A 21,676-nucleotide genomic window follows, 5' to 3' on the forward strand; every position below is an offset into this window, starting at 1 on the left:
AAAAACCTAAGCCAACAAAACAAAACAAAAACCAAATAAAAAGGGGAAAAAAGACTGATAAAATTGTATAGCATTGCTTAATTTCATTAAATTTATTGTTAATAACAAAATATGTCAAAATGTGAATTAAAATTTTGATTTTGATGTAATCCTAAGCAAAATAAGCCATCCGACTTAAGGCCTTCATCACATGTATTCAGATTTGGAAATATCGCAGTCTATTTACATTAAAGTAAACTGTAGAATTTTTCCCTCAAGACACAGTTCTCCAGGAGTGGATACTATAAAGCTGCTTCATGCCCAAGAAATGCATTTGAATGGGAAGCATCGTCACGACGTCTAAATTGTACCAATGCACACATGTATCACTGTAGTCCATATAAGGCATCTCAGCTCTATGAGTTTTGCTACGAACATAAAGTATTTGAAGTTAAAAAAGGTAAACATTGTAATTTTTTTTATCCAAATGTGCTATAGAGATAAATATACACTGTAGGGTTAACTATCATACATGTATTTCAGTGCGCTATTAAGACTATCATTTAATTTCTTCAAATATACTTTTTATTTTAGCCAATTTTCAGCGTTTAGTTTGATTAATATTCGTACTTTTGCAATGTTTAAGGATGCTTAATTCTTGATATTTTTCTTAAACAGGACACTGCCTGGCATTAACGGAAAATGGCATTTTAAATCAAGATGAATGTCGTTATTTTTCTCAAGGCTGTCCTAGCGATGACTACTACAGTAACGAATCATATAAATGTATGTATATCAGTTGTGTTTTTAGAGATTCTTAGTTACTTACACGCAGGGTCGTTCCTGTTTATTTCCTTTAGCTTGATGGAATTCTCGTCTTTGACTCTTTTAACCTAAGAAATAAAAGGAAAGGGGTTCAATTTTTAGAGAAACAATAAAAAAGAATCGATGACAAATATCTAATATTAACTGATTACAAACTTTTATCTAACAATTTCCAACCAGTTTAAAACCAAATCAAAATACACAAATTCGAAAGACGTGTTTATGTAAGTTATTGTTTCAACTACAAAATGACAAATTACTATTGTCTCCAAAACAATTCAGTCGTATTCTTTGTTTGGTATATAAGTTATATTTCATAAGACAATGGAATAAATGATGTTTTTTGACTATGCAGATATATTTCTGACTATGCACATACATGTATCAGATTTTTGAATAAATGTCAGTCTTTAAAAAATAGCTGACACTGTTTTAGTTTGTATAAGATAAAATAAAAGACCACATCGCTCACCCAAAGAACTATTTCCATAATGCAATCAGCTTTTTGATGTCATATACATAATATCTGGGCAATTTAGTAGAATAGATACTCTGACTTTAATTGACATTTCAGATACTTTGATTGATTTTTGTACATAGATTGATAAAAAACAAACTTGTAAAGTACAATTTAATGATGCTAGTAATTAAAACTTGCAGTAATTACACTTTATATTTTTTTTTTGCTTAGTTTCCATCATCTCCATATTGTATTGTTACAGATCAAAGTTGTTTAAGTATAAATGGTAAATGTTATACGGAGGATCGTTATTGTAACTGTCTTGAATCAATAACGAATCCAACAGTTACATATATAACGGAACCGATTGATGAAGGAACAAAACCAAATAATGCCGACATAACCAGGTTAGTCTTTTTACAATCTATTTCACCGACGTCAATGATATTCTATTTTAACGATATGAAGATAGACATCAAAAAATATTACTAGTATACTATCAAACGAGATGTTTTGGCGCTGTCGGCAAAACTTGTTCGGAAGTTTTTTTGCAAATGTTTTGCAGAGCAACATAAAACACTTTGCTTAACATACATGTAATCACTTTTTTTTATACAGTTTTAAACATTCTGACAAGAAAACCAATTAAATATATCTAATTTCAATTGCTTGTTAAGTGCATTTCATTTATCATTAGCATATACTCGTCATGCTATATTTTTTTCCTTGCGTTGTATTGTTAAATTTTAATTCAGCATGACATTGATACATTTTGCATGTACAAGAAATTGAATAATTGGTTTCATACTTTAGGTGACAATGATTAATAGGTCACTGAGATTTACTAATAAAAGCATTTTATACAGTTTTAACTCAGGCAAAGTATCTACTAAAAATGTAATTACCATATCATTCGCAAACATTACAAAAATATTAATCATTTGTAATTCAATGGATGGACAATTGCTTTTAACAAAATTATCTCCAAATCATTTGTATAAGAGAAAAAAGTAAGAGTGTTAACTTACACTTCACCCACCTTGCATAAAACCCATTTCATTTCCAAAAAAACCAAAGATTTCATGTTATTCTACAATGAGTGAATAACTTCCCTCTTACGTATATCCGGTTTTTCGCGTGTTACAAAAATTGCGAAAATAGGAAGAAAATTTAGCATTTTTAGTTTGCGTCAGTTATTTTTTCGATTTTAAAAGTTACTTAAGAAAAAATATATAGAATATGGTTTCTGCGCATTCAGTATTTTGCGATTTGAAAGAGATCGTCAAAAAATGCAAAAGTTAGATCATCTAAAAAATAACCGTACAAATAAACGATTTTTGCGCTTTACTGACGATAAACGATAGCCTCATTCAGGACCCCGTTACCATACAAGGACTTGATAGGGGCGAGAAATATATGCGGCATCTTCGTGAAAATTTCTCGCACGCAATAAAAGTTGGTTTACAATATTAGGAATCCACTGCACAATATGCATATGTATTATAAAACATTATTGCTTGCTTGAGATTAAAACGATGTTTCATGTTTGTGGCGTCACCATCGGAATCTTACATAGACAATATATTTACTTTGAACTTTTTCGCTTCGGGAAATAAATAAAATTATTAGAAATAAGAGAAACTATTCTCTTTTTAAAAATCAACACGGAACGTATTTTATAGATTATCAAATGAGGCAGGAAATTTCAAAATTAAAAATGACGTACTTTTATCTCAATGCACTTTAAAATCTTACTGAATATTTCATGAGTTGTTTGTTTTATCCTTTTTCATATTTATTAATCGATATAACCAGTTTCTTTATACATGCATTTATATTTATAATATGTATATTTTCAGAAGCAACATTGATACTAGATCATCAGGAAATGAAAACAAATACCTCCCCGGTTTTATAGTTTTCGTAATCATTTTTTTCCTTTCGATAGGATTAAACGGCCTCCAACTGTACATGTACAAATGTACATGTCAAAATTTAAGACCAGGTAGGTTATCTAATGCAACAAAGTAAGTTTAGAATCTTTAGGTTTAGGATTCATTTTGAACAATTTATTTATAGCTAAACTATTCCTGCTATCAGTTTGAAAAGAACGCCAGTAACGAATTTATAATTAACTTTGAATTTATTTTAATATACATGTACATATAATATCATTAAAATATATACTTTTTATCATATATCTTATACACAATATTTTTTGTACTTAAAAATGTCGTTTTAAAAATGAAACATCAATAATGAACATTTAAAACGGTATTTGCAGTTAAATTTGTTGTTGAATTTGTGTCTTTACTGTGGACTGTGGATTTTTGGCGTTTTATTTTCATCGAATTTGCTGTAGAAAAAAAGTTTCATTTTATTTACTTTTTGAAATACGACCAAACAATTATACAAAAGTCATACAATTTTGTAAACGAGATGTTTTTATTTTTAAAAACTAATTTAATCCCAGATACACCGGAACAATATCCTAATTTATAACAAGAAATAAACACGAGCATGTATTACTGATACCAAGTATGTAATAACATTATGTAACTTGTAGTCAAGATGCATGTACAAAGCTGTCAAGACCAGAGATATTTAACTAAACATATTAAACATGTCACATACTTGTTCACGTACCCTGATTACAATATATATTTTTGCTGTTGGATAAATTTTGATTTATAAAGCTACATCACAGAAGTTGGAACTAAATTAAAAGAAAAACTCTTAAAGAGTGTTTGAATCATTAGCACGGCACCCCTTACCCTATCACCACCAAAAAATAACTAAACAAAACCAAAAAAAAAAAAGGCAATTGGCACGTCGTCAAAAAACAACAGAAACTTAAATGCAGGAACATAGAGAACAAAAATAGTTTTCATTTATTATGCTGATGTAGATATAAAAATAGTGGCTTGAAATCAAATTCAATGGTAGATATATTGTTATAGCAAAAACTGTTTTTAATTATAGGTAATCAGGAAAACATGACTGAGGAGGAAAGAATGACACTATTTCAATCTGCAAACGGTAAGATTCTTTTCTGTGATATAATTTGTATCTTGCTTTAAATGTATAGATGCTTGAATTAAGTTGTGCATTTATGACTTATACGGTATATAACATTTTTAAATAAGAAGTCATACAAAGATATTTCATTTTTAGATGCTGGATGTGATTTATATTTTTTGTTTATTGTCAATACATATGAATGGCTAAATCAATTTCTTTTTATTTCCAAGCATCGAAATATTTTTGAGCAACAGACCCTGAAACGTGCTTCTACACCTCTAAAACGAACCGTACCGTTCCGTGCAAGAAACGAACCGTACCGTTCACAAAACGAAACGTACCGTTTACAAAGCGTACCGTACCGTTCACAAAACGAACCGTACCGTTCACAAAGCGAACCGTACCGTTCACAAAGCGAACCGTACCGTGCAAAAAGCGTGCAAGATAATTTATGCAAGACCCGCCTCCAGACGGACAAAAAAGCGTACCGTACTGTGCAATAAGCGTGCAACTTCCATATACGGCTTCTTGACCTAATGTCTTTCGATGAATACGGACGGAGATTATAGCTGACCAGAAAAGTTCAGTATTTTGCTATCTTTTTTTATACGGGATTAGATAACACATACTAAGATTTAAAACTGTTATTCTTATTAAAACACAGTCACAAAAATTTCCTTTCTTAGACCATAATCATTTCTTTTTTTTTTCTACAAAACTTGCATCGCCGATTTCTTAAACCTTGTAAACTATTAACGTTCACACAATTCGTGGTTACACTATTTTGATTATTTTTATGAAATGTTTGAAACATCGGGTACATACTGGACTTTACATAGCTTTAAGTGATTTTCAGGAGAGAGAGATAGAGAGAGAGAGAGAGAGAGAGAGAGATCGTTACCCGAAACGTTAAAAAAGTAGCGTATGTTTAGAAATATATAGGCTATACACTATGGCTAAACAAGGGTTGAAATATATATAATTTAATATCCTTTTTAAATTAGAAAAAGAGTCGATTTAAGTTATGCAGACCCAGAAAAATGTAAATGACAACCACATATTACCGGTGACTCGAGTGATTTGTTCTTGAGTTATTTAAACAAAAAGTCACTCATACATGTATGATTAATTGTAAATAAATACATGTACAAAATCTTGATAAATTAAATGCAAGCATTGAACGGAAAAAAGTACACGCATTCCATAAAATAACTTTCAACTTTATTTCCCGCATAGCTGGTAATGGCGTCGTGATTTCACATGAACAAAAATCACTCGTGCGAAACACGTGTACAGAAGCTGATCTTTGGTTCTATACACAACAGGTGTTATTGTCTTTCTTTGGTTTTTAGCAGTTATTGTACTTTACAACTAACTCTGTATATTTGGACGCTTAAACAGGTGTACACGAGATGCCGGTATTCACACCTTTCCACGGACACCTGTTAGGTTACTCATCACAATATGTCGTGTGTATGGTCTAAATATATCTTACTTCTACTTTGTTAGTTTCATGGCTTTTCTTAATCTCTAAAAAACAAAAGAACTGTCTTTAGAAATGGACACAAACAACTTCACGTAAGACTATCGGCGCGTGGATCCGTGGAACAATTCAGCGACTCTATACATGCCGGATTTTCACATATTAACTTGCGATAAAAGTATCATTTACCGGGTACATTAATGTACCAAAAAATGATTAATTACATCATAAATAGTTGAATGAGATAACAAGTGCATGTTAGCACAAACACAGCTCCTTTAAAATTTATTTTCAATCTAATACGTGTGTGACGTGAAATAGCGTCAAAAGTTTAACCGTCGAGATCAATCTATATGTACATCGTCCACTGTACAAACTTTTAGTCATTGTGTTGAAATCGTTGTGAAAACCATGAGTCTAAAATAAATGAATTCAATTCATGCAAATAAAAATCTAATAATTCCAAATAGTTTGCACACAATCACATACACCCTCAGAGAGAGAGAGAGAGAGAGAGAGAGAGAGAGAGAGAGAGAGAGAGAGAGAGAGAGAGAATTTGTGTGTTGATTATAATACTTAAATTAAAGTTTTATCACTGAACTTTATTATTTCGCTTTAGATGTCTATAGTTGGTCATTTGAGCGGGATTTTATCTCAGGACTCCACGTGCTTCGCCTGTCAATCAGTTTAAGTATAACAGTACAGATCACGCCATGCGCCGCGTGCTACTTGGCTCCTCCTATATGGCTAGAAGAAAATTATCGAATGAAACGTTTTTATTTTATGTTTTCTTAAATCCCTATTGAAAAGAGTGTTCCTATTTTAAATTATTCAACAATAATTTCTCTCCGATTTCATGATTATAATTCATGTACTGGCGATCAGAGTCGTTTTCCCTCGCTGTCGTATTATTTTTGTTACTAGATAAATTATTAAATATTTATCACTTTTAACATTCATTTGTTGATTACCGGGTATTTGTTCGTGTTAGTCAGCATATGTAAAACGTCAGCTAAATCGCATGCATACAGTGAAGAGAGTTCAACAGAATGATAAATATGGCCATTATATAAATAAAAGTTATTGACTTGTTGTGTATATCCAGTTGTGTACATATCGTATGAAATATGTTACATGAACATGTATAGTTTAACGGAAAAACAAAAACTAATAGTCATATTTTGACTAAACACGCGATCTTAGTTCAGATAAGAGAGGCGATGACGGGTGAGATGTAGGTATGATCTATGTATACAAACAAGTGCAGAAAATCCTAGAATCAATATTTAAATGAATAAAAATTCGTGTCAAAAAACGATATAACAGTTGATTTCAAGATTTCTTATCTGATATTCATTGTTTATCTTATCATTAATTTTACATCGTCTATTCACTAGGGCAATCGGCGATCGGCAATAGTACTAGTACAACAGTAGTACGCAATAAAGAATGATCATACGAATTATGAATAATAACAACTAGCCGAGAATCAAGACAACGATAAAGGAAACTAAAAAAATATCGGAATAAAGTGGGGGCAAATTATCATAGCAATTTTAAATGGATTAGAAGTATTTAATGACTTCAACTCAAGTACATGTATAGAAATAAAAACTTAAGATGCTTTGTAAAATTATCGACAGCTCGCTGAATAAACAAAAATATATCGGATTAAAGTCAAACAGTTCTTTTAATCTATCTTAATGATTACATTAATCTAAATTAAATACTAATAATAACAGACTGATCAAAATTAAAAATTACCCCCGCTTCCCGGTTGTCACTGAGTACACGGTTCACGCAACGTATCAAAAACGGGGGAACGGATGGACGTTCTGATTTTAAGTAGATTGATTGAAATACTTTTGCAATATATCATATAAAAAAGAAAAATTCTTGCCATAATTACAACCTTGCGGAAGTAGATCGGGCAAAAACTAAACAAAATTATATCGCGAAAAATCAAAGCGTTCAGGCCACGCCTACCTCATTAATAAAGCGCGCAAACCGTTCACAAAGCGTGCAGCTATTTTTAGCAAAGCGTACCGTGCAAGAAGCGAAGCGTTCCGTTCACAAAGCGTACCGTACCGTTCACAAAGCGAACCGTACCGTTCACAAAACGAACCGTACCGTTCACAAAGCGAACCGTACCGTTCAAAAAGCGTAACGAACTGAACAGTGCAGGGTGTAGTAGCACGTTTCAGGATCTGTAGCACAGTATTCAGCTCCTACGAGATACAATTGCATGTTATAACAGTAACAGTTATTATACTTTTATGTTAAATACTGAAATCTGATTTGTTTATACGCAGTTTATAATCCGTTCTTTTATCCTCAGCGTTAGCAACACACTTGGTACAGGGTAACACAACAAATTGTTTCAAGCGCGTAAATTATGCGCATACGGTTCGCGGTAGAATTCACTTAAAAATATTAAAGCAGGAAACTGTTCTTCACAATTAAGACTTTCAGTATTATATATAGAATAAATAGTGCCTGTTTGGAAGGGCAACAATTAAGAATGACACCCCTCCAAAACCATTGTCAACCTCTACTTCATGTTGGTTGACAATGATTTTTTTTCGGAGTGTCAGTTTCAAATGTTATCCCCCAAACAAACACTTTTTATATACTAACACTTATTGTTATACTTTCATGTTAAATACTGAAATCTGATTGGTTAAGACGCAATTAATAATATTTTCTATTACCCTCAGCGTTAGCAACACATTTAGCAACGGGTAACATTAAAAAATGTTACATGCGCGAAAATTATGCGCGTACGGTTCGCTGTAGAATTCACGTTATTCCTATATAAAAGCAGTAAAATTTTCTTAAAAACTAAGACATTCAGTATAACAAAATAAATAGTGCCTGTTTGGGAGGATAATAGTTGAAATTGACACCCCTCAAAAACCATTGTCAACCTCCGCTTCGCGTCGGTTGACAATGGTTTTCTCGGGGTGTCAATTTCAACTGTTACCCTCCCAAACAGGCACAATTTATATAATAACAACTTCGAAATAAACATAAATTGAATTAAAACATGGAAATGATATAAAAACTAGAACACTTTTATTCTAAAAACAATTATTACCTGTAATACAAGATATAAGTTTTATTTAAACAGAATATTTTAAATGCTTATAATTCCCGAAAAATTGTCAATACATGATATTGTTTGATAACTAATTTATCGTCTAGTAAATCGTGAAGTTGAATACTAAGCTAATTCTTGCCGGATTTACCGGTGTAGCGACGAAGAGTGACCCCTGTTGAATATTGACCGAGGGTCATTTTTCTACGTAAATGGGCTCAACTCCAATATAAGGGTAAAGTAGTTCCTTTATGGAAATATTCCTACACCACAGTGGAGTGATTAAAGTACACCACAGTGGAGGGACTAAAATATATTTAATATTGGCTGGCCTAAACTTAATTTGAAATGTACATATTGACTAGTTGACTAAAACAGTAGTAGCCCACTGGCAGTTAAAAATAACACATCTAATTAGTACTAAAATTCAAGAAGAAAATGTGGTGCATCAATTGAATATATATTAGCTCAGAATGCAACTAGAATATATTGCAAGCCAATTAAACAAAAATTACAAATTCACAAACAATTTAGTATATAGATAATGGAGTGATGAAAATAAAAAATTGGCTTATTTTTCGAGTTTAATAAACCGGAATAGATGAAAATTATTTTTTTTCTTAAAAATAGCACCTTATTAAATATTTCTCCTAGTTATTCTTTTTTTCTAAATCGAGAAAATGGAAATGCTTAGCGTTTTTAATGTTTTTTCTCTTTTTCTTTCTGTCATACATCTATGTGTTTTCGATTTTTTAATTCATCTAAAAAGCTACAAGTTTAGTTGCCACTTATACCAACATTGGGCTTGCACGGACATAATTTAATGAGTTGTCGTACGAATCAGAATATTTATACCACTTTCTTTTTTACAATATATTTTGAAATGTTAATGAAGATAAGAAAGGTTTAAGTTAATTGGTTTCTGGATCACTTATTTGTTCACTAATGAACATATGATTTTTGCAGGCATTGAAATTACCAAACCAAGATACAGAAGACTGCAGAGCAATTTTCAAAATGAGTTTCGTACGTATATAGTGTAAAATTTCATTATTACAATAAAGGTAAATTGTTAACATAAGTTATATATCGACATCAAAGGAATGTCAAAAACATGTATATTAGTCTGCAATATAAGCCTCTATTTGGTTTTCTTTTCACTTAATATTACATCATTGTTTTTTTATTTTGTTTTGTTTTTGTTTTCATTTTTTTAAACAAAACAATCATTTATAGCGTTTCAAAAAAGCACTATTTATTTTTAAATTAAAAAAAAAAGAATCGAATCAGATTTTAAGCAAAAAAGTACAATTCAAGTTCACCAGGTGAATAATGAAAAGTAGAGATGAAAATCGTCATTTGTTTTTTTCCCCATAATTGCTAAGTACATGTACATAGCTTTTAAATTAAAAGAAAGTCCGAGTTGAACATAATTTTTTTGGCTCCTTTTTCAATAATGCACGATACACTTTTTATGAGTATCTTTTAGTAAGAAAATTACCCAGTACATATAAGGATGTCTATGTACATATTAGACAAAATAAAATCAGATGTAAATTTTTAGTTTAAGATATGTCGAGCAATTTTGAATTGTTATGAAAAAACAATTAAACGCAAGTTAACCATACTGATTTATGTTAAACGAATGGTATACAATGTAACATATATGGCCGTCCTTATTCAAATCCTAGACACTGAAAAATAAAGAAGATACCAATCTTGCTTCACTTTTATATACGATGTCATATGATGATACCTGTGTAAATATGGTGGTCAAGTAAACTAATAGAAGGATATTTGTACTATGAACAACAAAAAGAACAAAAAATATGTGTCATTTCTAAACAAAATATTTTGTAAAATTTGTGGGGGGGGGGGGTGTAAAATGTCTCCTAAATTTTCTTATTGACAGTTTTTCTTTACATTGCAAATTATATGTATTAATGATACTTTTGTATTTCGTACAAGGATATGACACTTTAACTAATCAATCTGTTACGCAAACGTTCTTTCGATCGGTCTTTTACTTTTCAAGCAGTTTTCTTACATGTTAAGAAATAAAAAAGGGCTACGACCTGCATAATTTAAAAAAAATAAATGTTTGATTCATCAAATTTTTATTTTCACCTTAAAATTTTCAACTAGGTTTCTGGTTACTGATAAACGAATTGGAATCTCTTGAAAGTATAAATGCTATGCATTACTGAAATGTTTGGATGACATTTATGATTAGAATGTATCTGTGTTTTGTCTTGTGACCGCCGATCCACGTGAACTTTAGCTTTTTAGATGTGAATTGCGGTAGCGTAAAATATGTGATTTTGTTTAATAAGTGCTATTTTATGTCTGTCAAAATAAATTACCCGGGGAAATAACATTTGCAGATTTTATTACATTTTCCTATATTCCTTAGCTGTAAATAAATATACAATGTATTTACATTCAAAAGTACGGCGGCGTGGAAGGGCCAGATTAAAAAATAAAAAATTCCTATTTGTTCGGACAAATAAGTTATTTGTTCGGACGAATTACGATTTGTTCGGACGAATTACGATTTGTTCGGACGAATTAGGATTTGTTCGGACGAATAAGTTATTTGTTCGGACGAATTAGGATTTGTTCGGACGAATTACATTTTTGTTCGGACAAATAATTTATTTGTTCGGACAAATAAGTTATTTGTTCGGACGAATTACGATTTGTTCGGACGAATTACGATTTGTTCGGACGAATAAAGTATTTGTTCGGACGAATTAGGATTTGTTCGGACGAATTACGATTTGTTCGGACGAATAAGTTATTTGTTCGGACGAATTACGATTTGTTCGGACGAATTAGATATTTGTTCGGACGAATTAGGATTTGTTCGGACGAATTAGGATGTCATAATCATGGATACATAAATGTGAAAAGTCTAATCAGTTTACATGATCATGCGCGGATCCAGAAAAATTTACCGGGGTAGTGGTGGTGGTGGTGGTGGGGGGGGGGTCTGATAGATAGTTTTGTTTGCGGGGTGGGGGGGGGCAAGGCCCCCCGACCACCCCGGCTCTAGATCCGCGTATAGATGTATGCCAACTCTAGTCAGCGCAGGTTTTTTCTTTGCTAACTATAAGTTTTATTTCGCGCAATGCCAGAAGAAATGATTCCAATAGTCATAATTATATGATTCCGCAGGTGGATTTCGATTGTCGATGTTTATATTGAAAATGTAGTCATTCTCCTGTTTACTTGGGACACTGGACATACGAAATTATCTTACGCCTTAACTTTATACATATACATGTATACGATCAAAGTTAACTGATATGCTTCGTGGAATTGTAATAATCGCAAAATTACTTAAGTGACTTATAAAACAAATTAGTTTTTACTTATACTTTATAATATAAAGACTACATGTATATTTAGACTACATGTATCTGCTCTGGTAATGATGTAGATGAAAGGGGGGGGGGTCAAGCCACCCCTTTCCTTCAAATGATAAATTGTTAATAATATAGACATAGGTGTTACATGTATACTATCTGACATGTATGCAATATCTGACATATTGTGCTGTCAAGCTCAATTTTCAAACTCTATCTATCTAAAGGATTGGAGTTATATTATCATGGTGCATTGGGTTTTCGATAGTCTAAAACTAATGTTAACCTTAATGGTTGTCTCATTAGTCAACTTTGAATCTATTTCATTTTTAAAATCAGACATAGCATCAAAAATCGTCGATACAAAATCAAAGTTAGTCGTCATCATATGCAGTTTTTATCTATAAATAACCTGGATGCCGCATTCGACCGATGAAAATAGGCGTCAGATGTTTACGATAGTATGATTCATAAACAAAATTTTTCAATAATAGTTAAGAAAAATGAGATACAACCTTTTGAAAATATTGTATAAAATTGTCAATTGTTTTGTAAGCTTTTATTTCACCTTAAATCGTCCAATTATTTTAATTTTCCCCATAACTTGATTCAATCAGTTATGATTATTCAATCAGTTATGATTATTGATAATGTTTATATTTGCGCTCCTAAGATTCCAAACATAGGAAAACTTTACAAAGCCATATGATAATTTTAACATGCAAATACGTCATCAGAGGTCTATTTGACGGACAATAAGTATTTTTATCATTAAATTCTATTTTTATTACTTTTTTGCATTATAGTTAGGATGTTGTGATATTTTGCTGACTTTATATTATAAAGTATAAGTAAAAATTAGCTTGTTTTATAAGTCACTTTTAAAAGTAACTGTGCGATTATTACAATTCCACGAAGTATATCAGTTAACTTTGATCGTATACATGTATATGTATAAAGTAAAGGCGAAAGATAATTTCGTATGTCCAGCGTCCCAAGTAAACAGGAGAATGACTACATTTTCAATATAAACATCGACAATCGAAATCCACCTGCGGAATCATATAATTATGACTATTGGAATCATTTCTTCTGGCATTGCGCGAAATAAAACTTATAGTTAGTTAAGAAAAAACCTGCGCTGCCTAGAGTTGGCATACATGTACATCTATACGCTGATCTAGAACCGGGGTGGTCGGGGGGCCTTGCACCCCCACCCCGCAAACAAAACTATCTATCAGACCCCCCCCCACCACCACCACCCCGGTAAATTTTTCTGGATCCGCGCATGATCATGTTAACTGATTAGACTTTTCACATTTATGTATCCATGATTATGACATCTCTCTCTCTCTCTCTCTCTCTCTCTCTCTCTCTCTCTCTCTCATACATGTACCACTATTAATAACTTATTTGTCCGAACAAATCCTAATTCGTCCGAACAAATCCTTATTCGTCCGAACAAATCCTAATTCGTCCGAACAAATAAGTTATTTGTCCGACACAAATCATAATTCGTCCGAACAAATCCTAATTCGTCCGAACAAATATCTAATTCGTCCGAACAAATAACTTATTTGTCCGAACAAATCCTAGTTCGTCCGAACAAATAACATATTTGTCCGAACAAATAGCTAATTCGTCCGAACAAATCTTAATTCGTCCGAACAAATAATTTATTTGTCCGAACGAATCCTAATTCGTCCGAACAAATCCTAATTCGTCCGAACAAATAACTTATTCGTCCGAACAAATAGCTAATTCGTCCGAACAAATAAGATTATTTTTTTTTCTCATCTGGCCCTTCCACGCCGCCGTACAAAAGTACGTATTTCCACTTTGATATTTTTTAATGAGTTGCTAGATTGCTCAGTAAGGTATATTATTATACCTATGATATATGTTCTTCTATAAAATGCGAAACCACAAAGCCATAAAAGGATAATAGATTTTAAAGAGATTTTTTTTATTTCAAGCCATTTGTTAAAGAATTCCATGTTGTATATATCGTAAACATTTATGAAATTAGTTTTCTGAACTTTTCTCCACTTACTCTGAACAAAACTTAATCAAGTGAATATTCTTTACACACTCATATAAGCAGTAAAACTAACAATAGAAATAAGTGTTCTAGAGGTTTGCTGTCTTTGTACAAAATGAAAGAGTTGACTGCAAAAACAAGTTCCACTTGAGTAACCGCAGGACTTGAATACCTTATTGCGCAATCCAGCAAGCTATTGAAACCCTAACTATGATTTTGTATTAAAAAAAAGATAATTTATTAATTAATAGATTTCCAAATGACATTTACCTTTGACCTTTATGTCATTTTGTTTGGCCAAGGTAGACGCTTCTATTCCAAGTGGTCCGAATTCTCTATGATAGATAGTAAAAAGTTTGACGTGATTTTATCGAAGTGTCAATACTTTCAGGGGCAATAACTGCTAGAAGGGGGCCCCAGATCCTTTTGGTATAAATAGATTGAAGAACCCTCAAAGTGTACTGAATACATTGGTAAAAGTGTCAATTATTTATATCTTACAGTTTCAGAGGAGTAGCGCTACATATTTTTAGTATAAAAGGGGCACTTACTCTGTCATTATTCAAAAGTGTGAGCCAAGGGGCTATATTTTTAAATGTCTTAAGGTGTCCTACTACAACAATGAAAAAGTTTTTCTCTAGCACCCTGAACAAAACAGATCTAAAAACTCGTTAATTAACAGATTTCCAAATGACATATGTCATTTTGTTCGGCCAAGATAAACGCTTCCATTCCAAGTGGCCAGAAGTCTCTATGACAAATAATAAAAAAGTTGGAAATGAATTTATGGAATTTAAATACATTCAGGGGCAATAACTACTAGAAGGGGGCCTCTGATCTTTTCGATATGAAAAGATTGAAAAACCCTCTAAGTGTACTGAGGACATTGGTAAAAGTTTTAAGTTTCTATCTCTTATTGTTTCAAAGAAGAAACGATAACAAGCGATTTGTACACAAGGGCAAAAACTTTGTAAGTTCTGGGAGTTATAAAGCAAAGGGTCATTTGGTACCATAACTTTTAATGGTAAATAACATAAAGACATATTTTTTTCTTGATCTCTTCAAATAGAAAAGCTGTCCCTGGAAAAAAAGCGAAGAAAAAATAATAATAATAAAAAAGAATACAAAGGGTCTTTCACCTGAAAGGTGGACAGACCTAATAAAAAACATAAATAAAACAAAGAAAAAGACCTTTGCTTCAGCCAAAAAGGTTGCCGAAGCCATTGCAAGTGGTTTCGTGGCTCTACCTTTATTCGTTTCAATTTTGTTTTTTTCGTAAAAAATTTCAAATTTGAAGGGCAGTCGGTCTCAGAGGAGACCGCGAAATCTTCTGCGAAAAAAATTAAATGTAATATGCTCATATTTATTTAATATCATCATTATATATTTATAATGGACATTTTAATTTGAAGATACGAAGCTTCTACAAACCAAGGCTTTTCGGATACTAACAATAATATTTTTTTTTCTAAGCTGTCTTTAATAAAAGCATTTTTTCTGAAGTGTTAGCTCAAATGCTGTGGTTCCAACATCTATCAATCATGAATGAGTAATTAAGCGGCTGCCAAGGCTCTAAATATCTAATGTTAATACATATTAGATTGGTATGCCGAACATCTGTTTTGATTCACTCTGACTGCCTCGTATTTGTATGACTATACAGTACTCTTGCATTTACATCATTATTAAGATACATCTTAAATTTTACCAAATTTCGAAGACCGTATTCTTATAATAACTCAATGTAAAATCTCGCTATTTAAACTGGATTATGAATCAATATCCATGGATAAATTTCTTTGGTTTTTTGTTTTGGTTTTTTTCTGTTTTTTTTAATTGTTTATTGACATTTGTTCTCAAAACAAAAGCAAAAGTACTTACTACATAATTATTCAACATAAATGTATAGGATCTTTAAATATAAGTAGACATGCATATTTTCATACAGAGAATTCGACATAAGGTCTTATGAGTAAAAACATATTTGAAAAGAAAATAACATAAAAAAATGATTGACAAAAAAGTAATGAAAATGGTTTCAGGATTGTTCAAACATACATGTATATTTCACTTTTAGTACAGTAAGATATTGCCTATGCTAACACGAAGGGCCACAATCCACTAACTACAAGTCTCTAATCCCCTATGTTAGCAAAACAGCGACCACACCTGGTATGTGGACCTGTTGGCACTTATTTATATAACAAAACAGATATAGAAAGATATATAAATATATAAAATAAAAAAAAGTTATGTATTAATTTACCTATTATATGAATTATAAACTGCTTCTTATACGTTTTAAAAGGATTGCAAAACAACTTTGTGACAACCATTTGTAGACCTGAGAAATTTTTTTTAATATGATCACATATTTCTTGAGGTTTTTCATCATTGTTTTCAATTCTACAATACATTTTATACTTATATATCTTACAGGATATCCATGGATAAAGTTTCTAAAGAATTAAATACCATGAATTAGGCATAAACAATTTGTGCAAACTAAAAACATAATAATTCTCCGATTTTAATCTATAACGTAAGGTCAGACCACACGTTCTTCAATTGTATATAACTTTTTCCAGGAATTTGTTAATGGTTTACTACTATTTTGATAAGTTTTTTGCAAAAAATTAGGGTACCTTACCAGGCATTTCTGCAAAATACTAGAGTATGCAATTTCCTGTATAATCTTTTTAAACATAAACTTGCGTTGCTAATATAAAAATAAATAAATATACAGCACAGCGAAATTCACTATATTTGAACTCTGTATCGGCCGGGGCTGGGCTTTGAACTCACAACCTCTAGAACCTAGTACGCTCCTGGCAGTGAGCGGCCACAGCTCTAACCACTCGGCCATCTAGGCATATATTCATTATCAATAGAATCATTTTGAAAATAATTATAAAATAAATTTTTTATTGGAACTCTATATTACGAGGAGATACAAAAAAGAAGCCCGAGGAATGTGTCGTCTGACCTTAAGGAGGTTGTTAACTGAAATAATTATAGTAATGTTAATTAACTGAAAACCACTTGGATATAAAGATGAAGACCTATAATGTTCACTTATGTTATTTGTGTCCCATTTCACATGCCATTTTATGGAAATATAAGACCCTAAACAGAAATGATTTTTTCCTGTTATTTTTGCTAAAATTTGACATAGAAATTGATAATTTGAAGAAATCAAACAAATATTTATAGTTTGAATTGTTATTTAGTAATCATTTTAATACAGTGTGAAGTTGAACACATGTAGTGACTATAAAAGTAAAATTAAGTCAAAGTTTAAAAATTCTTGCTTTACTGGGGGCTTCAAAGGCCAATACATTATGAATACAACAACAAATTTTAGAGCAATCAAATTATAACGCAAATAAAAAAAAATATATAGTAATGTAATCTTTCCAAAGCTTTGCATACAAAGAGACATACATTAAATGTATCATGTAAAATTAAAACAAGTAGGGGACACAACTCTAAAATTTGAGATATAGCATGAAATAAGCTAATTTAAGGCCAAAATTGGATTGAATTTTTATGAAATATAAGATAAATATGCCAAACTATATCGCTAGAAATATCAAAATATTGCTTAAATTTGTTTTTTATCATCATGAATATATCGTAATACACAAATTATCTAGAAGTTTGGTCTGCGCTGAAAATAAGGAATTCGAACCTAAAATAACAGTACTCTAAAACTAGTGAGTTATGAAAATCTTCTTAAAACCATCCGGTACAAAATATAGTCCCTTACTAAACTCTCTAAAAATGTAATTTTTTAAAAACAATTCTATTTAATATAGTTTATTTGGCATAGTAGAATATAAATATACTTCTACAATTAATATGTTATGCAAAATGTTCAGACTAGAAGTGACCCAAAATGGCTACCCAGAACCTAAGAAGCGAACCTCTTTAAGGTACTTCACTACACCGAGACGATGATGATTTAAATGTTTTGTTAAACTGTTTGTATAAATCGATTCAGATGTATATCGTCATAGCTCAGTGGTTAAAGTATCTGGCTTGTGAACCGCAGGTCATGAGTTCGAATCCACCTGAGGCTTTTTTTTCATGTTTACTAAACGAAAATTTTGAAAATATCATGTTTTATGTAAAATTGCACATGTTTTCGCCTATTTGACATATATACTTCTTATCCTTCATGTTTTCTATCATAATCAAGCAATTTTCTGCTGATTTGAGAAAATATTTCAAGGTGTAGTGAGGCACCTTAAGAACTAAAAGACTTTTTACATTTGTTTTTTATTTCGTTTACAGTATATCTATAAATATCTATTTTTTGAAATATTCAAACTTGTTGGGAAATGGCTCCGTTTAAATGTTTTATGATATAAACACAGGTATGCCCCATTAGATTTTATTCAAAACCAGAAACCTCTTTATGATATATTCAAATTGATATCTATATTAAATAATGACCCTCTGTGCTTTGTGTAAAATTTGAGAAAAATGTGATATTTTTGGGGTATCTAATTGAATTTTAAGTTGTAAATCTCCGATATATTCCCTCAAATGACAAATATTTTCTCACTTAGTAATTAACGTAGGTTAAAATTTATGCAGAAAATAACTCGTTAAACTTTTGGGTTTTTCTTGCCATTTTACAGGGCCGATTTTGACCCTACATGGGGCTAGCTTTTTGATTCGTTGTGTTATCCTAGGCAAGGGCACTGAAGATATAATATAAAAACTGTTGGGGAAATTGTTTTATAAATTAAGGGAATAATGTGTGCAAACTTCATTTAAATAATATTTTTGTTTGTTTACAGCTCAGCTTTATCAGATGATCTTAACCAGTTATACAATAGAAGATTCTGAGTTGTTTCGACTGTTAAAACAAAAATGTATTATTGGATCACACCTTGGATTTCAATATCTTGTTGAATCAAGAGTCAATCCAAATAACAAAATGGAAATTTTCAAGCAGTGTGATGCAAATGGATGTCCGCTCTTACATTATGCTGCTCAAGGTGGGTCAACTATCATACTCCGTGATATAATAGCCTATGGTTCGAAAGACCTTTTAAGATATAAGTGTATACGAGGTCAACATGCTCTGCATTTTGCAATCAGATATAAACAATACGATATGACAGAGGATCTCATTGGAAGATTAAGTATTGAATTTAATCAGACGGCAAAAACAACAGGTACAGGAACAAGAGGCGTTTGCGAAAATCTAGAAAGTGGTGAAAAACAAACAATGGAAAATGATATCAAACATGCTTGGGGAGAGTTTGATCCAGTTTTCTGGGTTGCATGGATAGGCAATGGCCAGTTGCTACATATTTTAAAGAAAGCTGATTATGACATTTCAAAAACAACAAAAACCGGACTTAATATCTTACATATTGCATGCATGAGTGAAAAATTAAAAGATGATGATACATTTTGCAAACACCTTCTAATTAATGAGTCTAACAAAATTGATCCTGAAAGCACCGACTTGTCCGGATGGAATGTATGTCATTTTGCATCAATGTCTAATTTCAAGGTACTAAAATTTATTGACGAAACCCCAAATTTATGTCATATGATAATGCAAAAAACCAAGTCAAAGAAAACATGTCTGCATATTGCGTGCGAATATGCTCAGTATGACAGCGTCAAACTCCTAGTTACAAAGTTTAAACAGCTGATTCAATTGGAAGACAAACATGGATGGAATGCATTGCATTTTGCTGCTAAAGGTGGAAACGTAGGGATATTAGAATTCCTCCTCAACGAAAATTTGAAGATTGGTTCTTTAACTAAAGACCATAAGACAATATTACATATCGCGTGCCTTGGGAAGAACATAGATATTTGTCAATATGCTGTTAACAAATTTTCTGAAGAACTTTTGGATGTCCAAACAAGTGAACATAAGCTTACAGCTGTACATTATCTAGGAGTGCAGAAAAAGGAGCCTTCAGATGGAAGTGAAGAGGAAATTCTAAAAATCTTTTGTAACAGTAAAATGGATCTTAAAGCGGTGTCCTTCAAAGGATTAACTGCTTTAGACAGGGCAATTGATCACCTTGACACAGAAGTAATTCGGTGCATGCTTAAAAAAGAGTATAGAGAAAAGTGTGGGGTCACTATCCCCGTTCTTTCCAAATACTTAGAGCCGGAATCATTCATCAATAATGAAATCAGAAACATTATAGAAGATGCCATTCAAGAAATGAAATAAACATCACAAATACGAAAACTTTCAATGAACGATAAATTAAAAGCAGAAGAGGTTGCAATTTTAAAGTTGAACACACAGATTCAAAACTACAACTTTTAAATTGTCCTTTTTAATCTACATAAAATGTTTATTAAAACTACATTTTTGAACAAGTACAACTACATGTACTCGTATAATGTGTGTATTTTTTGCTCTACTATGAACTTTGACGTATTATTTTGTGACAACATATTGATCCCTAGAATTAAAAAGTTGCATGTACATACGTCATGCAAAAATGATTAAAGTAAATGATGTCATCACCATTTTTTGAAAAATGTTATTGAATTCAAATCGTAGAAAACAAGTTGGTGAGCTGTCATTTATATGCATTAACATTTAAAACTTAAATTTAAAAAAAAAATTGTCGCCAAATATTTCTCGATTTTAAAAATTTATTTTTACGCATGTTCAATATATATTTAGATTTGAACTGGTCCTGTCAAACAACAAATGAACAGACTTAAAGCATGTAAAAATATTGTTTTCAGTATGCATATATATCGCATTACATGTACCAATGGAATGCTTACGTTTTAAGGTGGAATACTGTGACCAAGATTTTTAGTTTATTGTATGTTGAAGTATCATGAAAAGTGATAAACAATTGTTTATTTTTTTTATTTTTGTTTTTCAAACTGTGAATGAATCTTCTAAAAATGTGTCTAATGAAAAGAAAATGTAAGGAAATCATTTTTCAAAGTATGGCCGATCAAATTGCTAAAACATTAAATATCATCAATATTTCTAAATTGGAAGCATAATAAATCATTTGAATTAAATTGATGAGTAACAATTCAAAGCCGAATTTCCTAGTTTGTAAATGAAATTGTCCTACGTTGATATTTTCTATCATTTGAGTTAGAATTTCTTTTATTCAGATCAGGTGATATTTGCTTTTATTTGAAGGAAGAGTATCATTTCTTACATTAGACCAATTGTAATTTTTTTAACAATGTTGTTACATTCCACCTTAACCCTTTTTAAGCATAACGAAGAGACGTTTTAAAGATTTAATACCATATTGTATTATTTACTCTGTTTTCTTGTTTATGTATCTATTATTTTATTTTTTTTGCTTACTTGTACATACATATGTTTGAGGAAGGTCATATGGGAAATTAATGTACAAACCCGTTACCATCTGTA

At 31.3% G+C, this 21,676-nt stretch overlaps 1 protein-coding gene across 1 annotated transcript; it reads left to right on the top strand.

Annotated features, from left to right (window-relative positions):
- The first annotated feature begins 103 nt into the window (after positions 1 to 103).
- Positions 104 to 21,676, top strand: LOC128158221 (uncharacterized). The gene is made up of 7 exons (XM_052820978.1): positions 104 to 439; positions 658 to 765; positions 1,527 to 1,671; positions 3,124 to 3,269; positions 4,247 to 4,303; positions 9,832 to 9,891; positions 19,083 to 21,676. Exons 1-7 carry the CDS (start codon positions 361 to 363, stop codon positions 20,486 to 20,488), a joined length of 2,001 nt encoding a protein of 666 aa, XP_052676938.1. The 5' UTR covers positions 104 to 360; the 3' UTR covers positions 20,489 to 21,676.

This window comes from Crassostrea angulata, chromosome 8 (assembly GCF_025612915.1).
Source record: "Crassostrea angulata isolate pt1a10 chromosome 8, ASM2561291v2, whole genome shotgun sequence".
NCBI classification, from domain to species: domain Eukaryota; kingdom Metazoa; phylum Mollusca; class Bivalvia; order Ostreida; family Ostreidae; genus Magallana; species Magallana angulata.